General features: G+C 32.8%; 1 protein-coding gene across 1 annotated transcript; it reads left to right on the plus strand.

Moving 5' to 3' along the window:
* The first annotated feature begins 5,390 nt into the window (after positions 1–5,390).
* Positions 5,391–8,064, plus strand: LOC149057255 (uncharacterized). Its single transcript, XM_089223354.1, has 5 exons — positions 5,391–5,481; positions 5,847–5,959; positions 6,150–6,296; positions 6,381–6,560; positions 6,807–8,064. The coding sequence occupies exons 1-5, from the start codon at positions 5,391–5,393 to the stop codon at positions 7,371–7,373; spliced, it is 1,098 nt and encodes a 365-aa protein (XP_089079480.1). The 3' UTR covers positions 7,374–8,064.
* Positions 8,065–12,244: the final 4,180 nt, after the last annotated feature.

Genomic DNA, 12,244 nt, shown 5'->3' on the forward strand with positions numbered 1-12,244 from the left:
ACCACACGTACGCGCGCCAGCCCGCCGACGGTGCTGCGTATTATACGCGTCGTATTGTTACTGTTGTGTGTGTGCGTGTGTGTGCATGTGTGTGCAATGCGTACACGTAATAATAATATTAAGCGCGATGCCCTTTTGTTTTAATTCGAAAGTCTCATCTCGTATTCACCAGCCGCCGCCCGGAAGTCGTTAATTATAATATCCATAATATATAGCTCGACCAGAACGCACGCGCGTTCTAACCCGTTTTACTGTAGTCTCAGAGATTATAATAATATACTGCCCGCGCGCAATTGCGTTATATACATAATAATAATAATAATAATAACGATAAGGGCCCGTTCGTAAATGCCCTAAAGACCAATTGCAAAAAACGCAAAAATAAATGTTCGACTCAATGATGTAAACCAGCCGAGTAGTGAGAATCACCGTACGTTTTTGACAGGCGTGAGAGTAAAACGATGGGTTAACTTTCGGTGGTTTTAACATTTATTAATCTTGACTGAACATGCAATAATACAACACCAAAATACTGAGTTTAAGAACCCATAATATAAATAAATACAGACAAAACGTGAAGTAATTTTTAAAGCTTATTGAAAACATATTATGAAAATAATATTTTTTGATATCAAAACTTTTGAATTTCCTAATTCGCATTAAAAGCTATCACGATCTGTTGATATGCACTAAAAGTTAATAAAATAACCTACTAATGCTAAAAAAAAAATACTTATAACAAATGGAAAAACTACAAAAATGGAAACTATAGCGCCTTTGAATAATAGTATATCTATTATATTATACACGGAACAAAGTATTTACTAGTTATATCTTTCTGAAACTACCAAAATCCAAAATATAGCGATAGGATTTTAAATGTCACAAAAATCCGAGAAAAAACATACGATTGAAAATTACCCAACTTGTAAAAATCGTTCGATGGTCTCGAATAACTCATTTAAAATGTATTTCTTAATTAAGTATTGTTTATTGTGTTTATTTTTCGAATAAAGTGTTATATGAATCAAACCTAAAATACAGACGTTCTTAACACCTTACCTCTTTGATTCTCTGAAGAAATTAGAATGGCAATCAAAGATCAATAACTTAAAGGAGAGTATGTTATATAGGCTATGATGATATTATATTATCACGTTTACAACTATCTGGACTCTATTCCAGTAATGATGGTTTTTATAAAACCGTTAAATTTGATACAATTATAATTTGCATTCAAAGATGTGTGAAAAAGGCTATAGCTTTGGTTGGAGACATTTTTATTTGTTTTGTAAAACGCAGTCATACATAAGACACTCGGTCTGCGTGTTATATACATCACTTGTCGCTCGCTCGCACACAACCATCGCCGCCGTCACATTACGTCACACGATCTTGTCGGAAATAGCTCTGTGTTACGAGGTCAAGTCTTACCTCAAATTAGATACCTGCGAAAAACCTAGAAACTTGCTAGATGAAGACAATGTTCTCTACATAATATATATATATAACGGTTTATTTAAAATACATTATTAAACGCAAAAACGGTTGCAGAAATTCGCTAAAACTTTGAACTCCAATAAGTTCACCAACAACTCTCAAATACGAACTATACCAACTCGAGTGCATATTATGAACTTATTCTTTCCAAAACACTGAATGTGCGTAATATACATCATAATATATTAAAGTATTGCATCATCTCTATTCGCGCTTATCATATATATATATATATATATTACCTATATAACTCTCGCCCGCTCGGTTGCCGCTAGTTTTGCGATTTATATACATATTATTAAGATTTTAGGGTACCATCCCCGTAAAGAACTTTTCATTTTATACGCGATATTATACGCCCTTGAAACCCATCACCACACTCCGGAAACACCGTAAAAACCACCTCGAGAACATATTATCGCTCGAGTATATTAAAACGCACGCGAATGGGTTTTCTTTTGTATAAGTACTACCCGATATTATATTTTAATATGTGTAATATACGCGCTTTTAAGTTTTCGACTAACCTCCCCACTCCACACCGGATGCTTGGTCGCCGTGCCAAACGCTGCAGTACATATAATAGTTAATATATTGTATTCAGATAGGTTGGAGGTAAGTAAATTGCTACAGGAGTCTAATACATAATATTATATTGAACTCAACATATTATGTATTGTGTTAAACTAACGCGTACTTGAAAATATTAGACTAGGTATATACAAATAATCGTCCACCAAGCACGATCACCCCTATTTTTCTTCAATAATGTAGTTTTTCAAAATCTTCTTTTTAAAATTTTTAAATCTATTCAAATTTTTAAGCTATCCAGATTTTAACCATTACGTCGTGTTCTGTGTATGCGTACAAACTTCTATTATTCGACTGAAAACGCACCACTTCTATATTATTATAAATTATTGATAATTGATAATTTTTCCTAAAACTTTTAGTTGCCTATCAAAATAATAATTTGAACAAGCAGTTCTTATATTATTTAACTTTGTATACCTAGGTCAAAAAATAATAAGTCCATGATAATGGGTCGAAAGGAATTGAGGCTATTAAACATTTTATAACTTAATGCTAATCTATCAACTTTTATAATTTCTTAAAAAGACATTAACTTAAACTCAAAACAAACTCTTAAAGTCTTAACCAGGTACCTTTACCTAGTAAATACCAGACTCAATATAATATCTGTTTTGTTTTATCGTAAATAAATTTGTAAGAATCATTATCTTTAGTACCTACAAAATTCAAATGTGTATTCAATGACCACGTCAACAATTGTACGGCAGAATAATTTTCATTAATGAATACCGATCGCTGGCGATGCGTTGTACTTATGCGTTTTGATCTTCGAATCGTAAGTCCGTCAAATAATGTTCATTAGTATAAAATTGACCATGCTATCCGAGTCGAATAATACAAACGTGCAGAATCTCGCATGCTCAAATACTTGAAACAGATATGTCTGAACTCATCTGTACAGTGAACACGCAATTGTCATCATTTTTTCAACAACGATTTCCATACATTTTTTTTATTTTGCTATGAAACATGATATTATTTTCAAAATTGATAGTTTTGAGTCAATGAAAATTTCAAATATGATTTAATCATGTAATATTATTACTATAAGTACCTACATATAGTTGTTAAAACTGCAGTAAGAAATGGCGTACGCCGAAGAATGCTTTTTGAGACAATTATTGCGTTAAGCGACTTATTAAACGAGTATAATCGGTGTTTTATAAATGTTAAAAAATAAAATACAACGATTAAAATTATCACTATAGGACATACAAATCCATAGTTTTTTTTTTTGTTTTTGCTTCAAGTTTTGGTAATTGTTCAACACGTTACTGACTGTGTGCTCATGGTAGAATATAATTCAATCGCAGAACGCAGGTATTAACGGCATAGTTTACTTAATCGAATATTTGTTACTAATTCAGATAGATTTATATTAATTAATAATTATACCTACTATAATAATTATAGTCAAATATTATTATCAAATCACAAAGGAATTTATTGATGTTTCACAAAAAATAAAAAGCTTAAACATAATTATTTATGAATTCTTCTGCTACAAACTCTAAATAGCATAATTTTACAATGGAAGTAACAAGTATAAGAGAATACCTAAAAAAATAAATAGGATTAATCAAAGAATCAACAATTTAAAACAAACAATTTGTGTAATAAAAATTATTAATATGTGAATTTATTTTTACTTATATCAGATACTTACTTTATACCATCATGATCATAATTTAACTTAGTATTGATAATTGACGATTTTAAATATTTTTAAATATCCAAATATAATTAAAAGTTTGTTAAAAAATTAAATATAATATTATTTCATAAAATACTAATACTATTATAATATTGGTACAAATTATTATATATTTGCCATTCTTGATATAAATTTTAATTGAAACTTATTTCCTACTGATTATGGCAGTAATTATTTGTAATTTTTACACCTTGGGCGCTTACGTATATCACAGTGCCTTTTAGGAGGTTGAACAATATCTTATATTCATTTATCTTAAATAAAATTTGTTAACTTTTATGTATTTATTTGTATTTTTTACTTAGACCAACTTATTTATTTGTCTAAAATACATACCACATACGATAATGATCGATGTGTAGTTTCTATTACTATGATTAATAGAAATAGAAATGCGTTAAATCCACCAGATTTTTTCATCATATTTTTTCCTACCAGGAAAGATGAAATTTAGAAAATAAAAGCATTTTTATTGCCCCGAAAAAATTATGACGAACATACGGAAAAAAAAAATCAAGAACATATCGTTCTAAAATCTATATATTTATCTTAGTAAGTATATTCAACAACCTAAAATAATGGTATTGTTACATCATGCTTAATTTTAAGAAGGTACATATGAATATTGAATTTATTTTATTATTACAATAACATAATTTAAGCTTAAGTTGCACTACAACTTACAACCGTAGAATAGATATATAAAATATTAGTAAAAAAATTATTCATATTGTCATAAATTTGCTATAAATTTATAACTTAAACAAATCATATCACTACAAATACAAAAAGAAAATTTTAATTTAAAATTAAATTGTATACAACAGATAATTCGCAAAAAGCGGCCATAAAAATGACGTAGGGGAACCTGGTTTTTTCACCACGAAAACTTTTGGCTAATAAAAAAACACCTGTGGGTCTCGCTCGCTCACTATTCCTCTGACTTTTCTCGATGATACTAAAATCTTAAAAGATAACGATTTCGAGATGTAGAATAAATTAAAGTAAATAATATACAGCAATAGAACTTAAAGTTATAAATTTGAAACAGCAACAAAAGACTTTTGAAAAATAACAAGATCGCTTGGGCCACTGCAGTACGTATATCGTCCGGAGGAGAATATTTTGAAGGCGATATCTTTAAATAATAATAATAATATATAAATTAATTTTTGTAATTATTAAAAAAAAAATCTTTATACTTTTTCAACAGACCTCGTATTTGTATTTCATTACATAATGTTATTACGTAATGAAATTGCATAAAATTGCAGTTGCATTTCATCAGGTAAATCACATATTCGCGTGAAGTTCAAATAATAATATGAGTCGATATTTTTTAAGCGTGAATTTGCGTAAAAATTACGAGTAACTAAAAAAATAAAAAATATTAATAACTAATTATCTTCTCGTTGGTTGAAAACAAAAAAATAGCACAAATGTACATCCATGGATACAACTTGGCAGATCGTTTTCGATGTCAAATTACAAGCTATAATTTTTTAGTTCTAACCGTTCACGATTTATTCGATCTATATCAAAAAACTATTTTATTGTCGTTTCGAAAGCATATTTTTACAAAATGAGTGAAAAACGCAAACGTTCGTCGGAAGATGACGATGCTGATGAAATTCATACACGAAAATATCAAAAAACTATTCATGAAATATTAGGTGAGATGGGCACATATGTGCATAATAAACGTATTCGTTCTTCTGTATAATATAACGAAGCCTTTATTATTGCTCGGATAATCCGAATATCACTATTCACTTTATAGTGCAGGGGTAACTCTGCAAGTCGATCCGATACATTCAGCGTTCAATATTAGTGTCAAACTTATTTTTTTTTTTTAATACGTCAAACAATCAAGACGTGAGACCATGATTCGTTTTTGTGAGAGAGGGGCGGAATATTTCGTATAGAGCGCGTAAAATTTGCAGAGTTACGATCGTATACGCATAAATAACTAATTATACATAATTAGATATTTGTATCATAACGATAATATTATGAATTATGAACCTGCGTGCTGCAGGAAATCCGATTAACGAGAACAAAAATGATGAAGATGAAGAAGATGATGACATGAGCTGGCTAATGGACAGTATTTTAGGTCCAGCAAAAGAGCCGATCGAGGGCTATCCACTTGTAAGTGCTTTTATGTTAGACACTCTCCGTCGTTCTATAGAAACTTTAAATCAAAAATACATCTTAGAGAAGTAGGAAATTAGCTACTTGTTACTTACTTCTCGTACTATCATAGGAACATTCAAAACTTAATGTCCACTAAACATCTTTGAAATATGAAATCATCAAAACACTATTTTCTTGTGTATAGATACGTCAATATGAGGACGATACAGAAGAACCACCAGTATATGAGGGACATTTTGACGATGACGATTACTTTAATATTGTAGAATACGACTTTTTAATACCAACACCACCACCGCGAATGCCACTACCGCTGGAACATAAAACTGTAGTAAGTACTATTGGATGAATACTAAGAAATCCATGTAAAATAAATAGGTACATCAATTATAAAACATGCTTTTCTCATATTTAGAAATCAGAAAATATTCCTGAATGGTTGGAGGCAATCAAGGACACTATCACTCCTGAATTATTAGAGATGATATTAGATATACTGCTTGTAGTAAATGTTTGGATAATAGAAATCATAACACAAAATCCTAATTTAGAAGCAACGGAAGACGAATTAGTCGAATCCTTATTATCTACAATAGTGAGTGCTTAATGTTTAAACTCAACTATATTATACCAAATGGAAAGTAATATGTCATTTATAGACATCATAATTTTTCGAATTTTTCGTAACAGCATATTCCACCCTCCCCCCCCCCCCCCCCCCCGTAGATCATTTATGCGCCATTTAATTAAATTCCTTTAAAGTCCTTAAAAACCTTAAATTATATCTTGTTATTTAAACCACTAAATAATTAACACTATACTATATTTTAAATTTGTTTAGACGAGCTCCGGAGAGGTGGATCCTTTATTGATGAAGGCTGTTTTAAGAGATCCCGCAGATCAGGTTGAAGCGGACTCAGACTCTGACTCAGCCTCAGACTCACCCTCACGATCAGACTCAGCATCACACTCAAGTTCAGGCTCAGGTCCGGACTCGGGATCAGGCTCCGGATTGAGCTCAGGCTCAGGCTCTGACTCAGACTCTGCAGACTCAGATTCAGACTCAGCCTCACAATCAGATTCGGCCCCACAGACAGACTCAGCCTCATACTCGAACTCAGGCTCAGGCTCTGACTCAGACTATGCAAACTCAGACTCGGACTCACACTTAAGCTCAGGCTCAGGCTCGAAATCGGACTCGGGATCGGGATCGGGTTTGGGCTCAGGATCGGGCTCTGGATCGGGCTCGGGATCGGGCTCGGGTTCGAGCTCAGGTTCAAGCTCGGACTCAGACTCTGCAGACTCAGACTCGGCCTCTCACTCGAGCTCAGTCTCAGGCTCCGGCTTGGACTTGGGCTCGGAATCGGCCTCGGCATCGGGTTCAGGCCCAGGCTCTGACTCAGACTAGGAATAATTAACCGTTAAAAAAATGTTACATTGACCGAAAAAAGTCGAAAACGTTGTCGGTAGACGGCGACGGAAAAGAGGAGGATACGGGCCCAAAAGGTGCATGGCGGTATGTTGCCCAAACACGTTTACCTACTACCCACGAGCGACGAGTTCGTGGGCGCTGCGAGCTCGGTCGACGTTGACGCGCTAGACGCTCTGGCGGTTTGAGTGGTATTGAGATTTATGTGAAAATTCTATTAAAAATCCGCCACCAGTCTGTCGTAATAGTCGTATCTCGCTATCAACCGTCAACGCGCCAGCATCGTGCACTAGGCACCGTCGACCATCGCTCCCGCAGACGTCTCAGTCAGGACTCGCCAGCTGAGCAAACTCGCCCGCGACACTCGTCCGTCCGTGGGACCGGTCGTGTAAACGTTTTGAGGACGACCCGTAGCCTTAAGTTTTTCAAATCCACACCCAATAGCCATCCCGTATCTCCCCCCCCCCCCACTCCTTGTTTTTGTGTCACCTATACGACGAATTTGGTATTGTACATCATCACTTATTATTATTGTATTTCTTGTTTTTTGTTATGAATTTTTTGACCTTATTTACATAACATATTATTGTTATAGACACTATTGGCACTAATTATTTCTCAAAACATTTCAATTTGTTGACTTGTTTACATAACATATTATTATATTGTTGTACCCACCGCGCTATTTTTTATAAAAACTTTTTAATATTTTGATTTTTTTGATAAAATATTGTTATATTATTGTAGCTACTGAGCTATTTTTTTTCTGAAATTATTTATTAACAATTTTCGCTTATTGTATTAATTTTAAAAAAACTGTTCATTAATTGTTTGAAAAATATCGAAAAATCCATTGATAAAAAAAAATATATGTTTTTTTTTAATAAACTAACATTTTGTAAAAATGTGCAATATTAGAATTCCCAGAAATTGAGTAAATTCTTTAAAAAGGATATATATTGGGTGGATATATAGAGTAAATTCGGTGAATTACTCTGTATAATTTGTAAGTATATATATTTATATACTATGTGAAGTGAATGTCTGTAGAAACCTATTAAAAACCTCAAAACGGTCGGTAAATATTATATTTATCATGGTATCTGTGCATAGAAAACTATATTTGAAGGTAATAACAATATTACTTATGTAATAAACCGTCGATCAAAAAAAAAAAAATTACTTAAAGCGATTCCGCTATAATGTATTCGTATATTCATATAAATAATAATATAATGTGGTCAACACGTAGTTTCAGGTGTCGATTTATGTCAAAAAACTATCTATTTTAGGTGTGGTTACGTCATATTGTTAGTTTGTAACATAAATTATTATCAGCGCCAGTCTGACGTGGGGTCTATACTCAGTTATATTATAATATTGGTATACTGAAATGTGGTTATCATAACGCTGCAGGACACGTAGGTAAATGAATGTAACATCTGTCCTAATTTATTCTTTTACTATTACTGTGGCTCAAAACTTTTTTTACTTCTCGCGGACGAATCGAATTACTAGTAAAGCTAATTGGATCCGATGAGTTCAAATAATGATAAAAATTAAAAAATGTATATAGATAGTAGGTACTATCTAATATTTTATAACCATGTGACTAATAATTGAAAAAAAATATGTTTTATAGAAAGGACGAAGGAAAATCAAGCAACTAAGTCTAAAAAGAGGGACAACTCAACTTTATCTAGAATAGGATTCATAAAGTATATATAATAGATACTATTGAATGAACCATTGTAATAGTATTGTGTTAAAGTTAAATTAAATGCAAAATCTTTGCTAACATTAGTAACAAACTATTCACCAATATTTTGAATTGTATGTTTAACGGAATCATTTAAATTAGGGATACCTAAATATAAACTTCCCGGCTTCCGGACAAAAATTATAAATAGTTTTTAAATTTACATAAGCCAGTGGTCTCCACTACGCGGCCCTTTAGTAACTTTATTGCGGCCCGCACTAAAATTAAATTGTTCATTCTAAAATCCAAAATTCTATAAAAAGTGAATAAAACAAACGTCGCTTACTATCTTATCATTTTTATTTATTTTATTTTTCTATTTACTGCGGTTGTCGACATCAAATACAACCGTAGACATCATAAACAAAATTATAAAAGAAACAGAAAGGTACCGTCCATCAACATCAAAACTACATTAAATCAAATAAATTAATTTTAATTATATAAATATCAATATTAATCTAATAATTTAAAAAATATATAAATTTAATATACTAATATAATAATATGAATATTTGTACCTATTTTGTATAAAATAAACTATGAATTGAAATTAAAAATTGTAATTATAAATCCAAGAAAAACATTTATGTAATTCACGTACTTTTTCCTACAATACCTACCCTTTCCTAACAATATATATATATAATTTTCATGTTTTTAATTATTAAAAAAATAATTAAAAATGTATGCAGCCCGCAAATAATTTTCAAAAATTACATTTGGCCCATTCTACAATCCTAGTGAGGACCGCTGACATAAGCAATATTATTTATAAGTATTAAGTAGTATTAAAGAATTTAATTGTTTTAAGTATTAGTTTTACAGAAAGCTAAGAATTATCTATTTAAAAATAAGAAAAATAATTTATAAAAATATATATATATGTATATTATACTCGTATTATTTGAATTTAATGGTATTATAATTTATAGGGTTGCATACAACAGGGAATGTGAAGGTCAGATTCTTCAAACAGGAATTTTTATAAAATAATGTTCTTAGTGTCGGGGCGTTACAATGAATCATAAAAAAAAAATGTTTATGATTTTTGTAAATTTTTATTTCGCTACATCCCCAACATTGGTTTCATAAATATTTTTTATATTTTTAATCATTTTTACAAGTAATTAACAACCTGTATCAATAGCTAGATCCTAGATACAATAAGAATATATGATAAACAATTTTAAAATACCTTGGTGAAAAAAGTTATCCAATTATGAAACTTTCTGTTGGTTTGAATAATAAATTTAATTTAATAGATCATAACTACACCACTTACGCTTCAAGCGTCTAGGAGGATTTCCAGATCTTATATACTCATTATAGTTATATATACTTGTTTATAATTCTGAGAGTTAGTATATTCTCCAAAAGTTCAATAAATTATGAAATTCTTACACCATGTTACGTATAGGTTTATAAAATATTTATTTTAGTTTTGTATTTCGATTGGATATTTTTTACGGTATTATGAGGATGAATTATGATAAATCGCATAATACGATGATCGTATTCATTAAGTCGTCAGTTATATAAGTTATAGATCGGTATAAACGAAGTCGCTATAGAAAAATAACGTCGACGGTGACGGTATATATAATATCGCAGCTCTATCTGACGGAAAAGGGTGCTGCGCTGTACAGTTTTTACCGCCCCTCGGTCGTTTCTTTGTCGGCGAGCTCGCCAAAGAAAATCGTGCCCTCCGTTTTTCTTATAGTTTTCTTACCGGCTTTTTCTCCGCCCTCTTTTGCGACACGGAAAAAGTTAAACTTGAACGCTTTTCACGAGATGTCGCTGATATTTCCAAAAACACACGTAAAAAATATAAATAAATAAAAAAAAAACAGTCGTCGTCTCTGCACTCACATGAGCGACTCACGCGTGTGGCATTTTATGTCGTATCCGTAAACATATCGTGAATTGCTTGTGTGTAAGTTTTTTGTTTTCGTGGGAGGCCATTAAACCTGGTATATCCTAATTATTTAAAATATATCATGGCTACATAGATTAGGTGCATAGAAAGAGGTGTAAGAATAGGTAGAAAATATTAATGTAAACTTATTATTATATTATGTCATATAATAAAAGCCGCGTGACGTAATTCATTTTAATAGACTATATAATTACCTATCTTTTTGTTAGTATTCAACATCATATTATAAGTATCTAAGTCTCTCAGCTAACTACTATTAGGCATAAAGTATAATATAACGTATTATATAATATGCGTATACGCTCAAGTGACGATTATAATATAATTGAAGTTGAGATAGCTTCTGATATGTATATGCATTAGCGATCAAAGTTGTGCGGCGCACATATTTTGTAAGAAAAGGAAAAATGGTAGTGGGATAATAAGTGCTTTGAGTTTTCGTGCAGCTTTACGACGCGGACATGACGACGACGAGACGGGAAACCGCTGGTTGGCTGTATAGTCGACTATATTATATCGCGTGCAAGGTGTACGATTTATGACGAATGAAGACGATATCCATATAACATTATAACATCAATACGATGTAATATAACTATTGCATGATGAGGAAATGCGGCTGAATCACTTGAAACAGTGAGTACGACAATATTAATCCAAATAAATTATAATAACAATATCATGTTAATAATAATAATAAACACATCGTAGCACTTACGTGCGGCAAAGCGATCATCAACCACGTACACCTCTTACGACTGTTCGTGCGGGGTGAGGGGGGGGGGGGGGTAAACGAATACACACACACACGTGGGCGCCAGGCCCGCTGTCGGCTTCGTTCGAGGATACGCCTCTCTCGCGGTCCGCCGCCGCACGCCCTGCCCGCCGCGAATCGACACCGTCGCGGTTGCGGTTTTGCCCGCCGCCCCCGTTGCGGTGACGATCGTCGCGGCGGGTGCGGCGGGTGCGGGCGAGGCGGAAAAAAGCACTCTACGCGATATTTCGCCGAAATGATTGGCTGCGGTTAACCGCAAACTCCGACCAACCGCCGCAACCCGTCGCCGGCCAACGCCAACGCCACCACCTCCGCCGGCTCCGACGACTTTTTCCGCCGCGGCGTCCCGGCGTAGTGCACCGTGCGGTCGTCTCGCG

Source organism: Diuraphis noxia, unplaced genomic scaffold (genome assembly GCF_037042655.1).
Source record: "Diuraphis noxia isolate RWA-SAM2 unplaced genomic scaffold, SU_Dnox_SAM2 contig0003, whole genome shotgun sequence".
NCBI lineage: Eukaryota > Metazoa > Arthropoda > Insecta > Hemiptera > Aphididae > Diuraphis > Diuraphis noxia.

Coding starts and splice junctions, on each gene's coding strand:
- LOC149057255 (XM_089223354.1), top strand. CDS start 5,391: ATGAGTGAAAAACGCAAACGTTCGTCGGAAGATGACGATGCTGATGAA. Junction 6,297..6,380: donor CGCTGGAACATAAAACTGTA/GTAAGTACTATT, acceptor TCTCATATTTAG/AAATCAGAAAATATTCCTGA. Junction 6,561..6,806: donor AATCCTTATTATCTACAATA/GTGAGTGCTTAA, acceptor AAATTTGTTTAG/ACGAGCTCCGGAGAGGTGGA.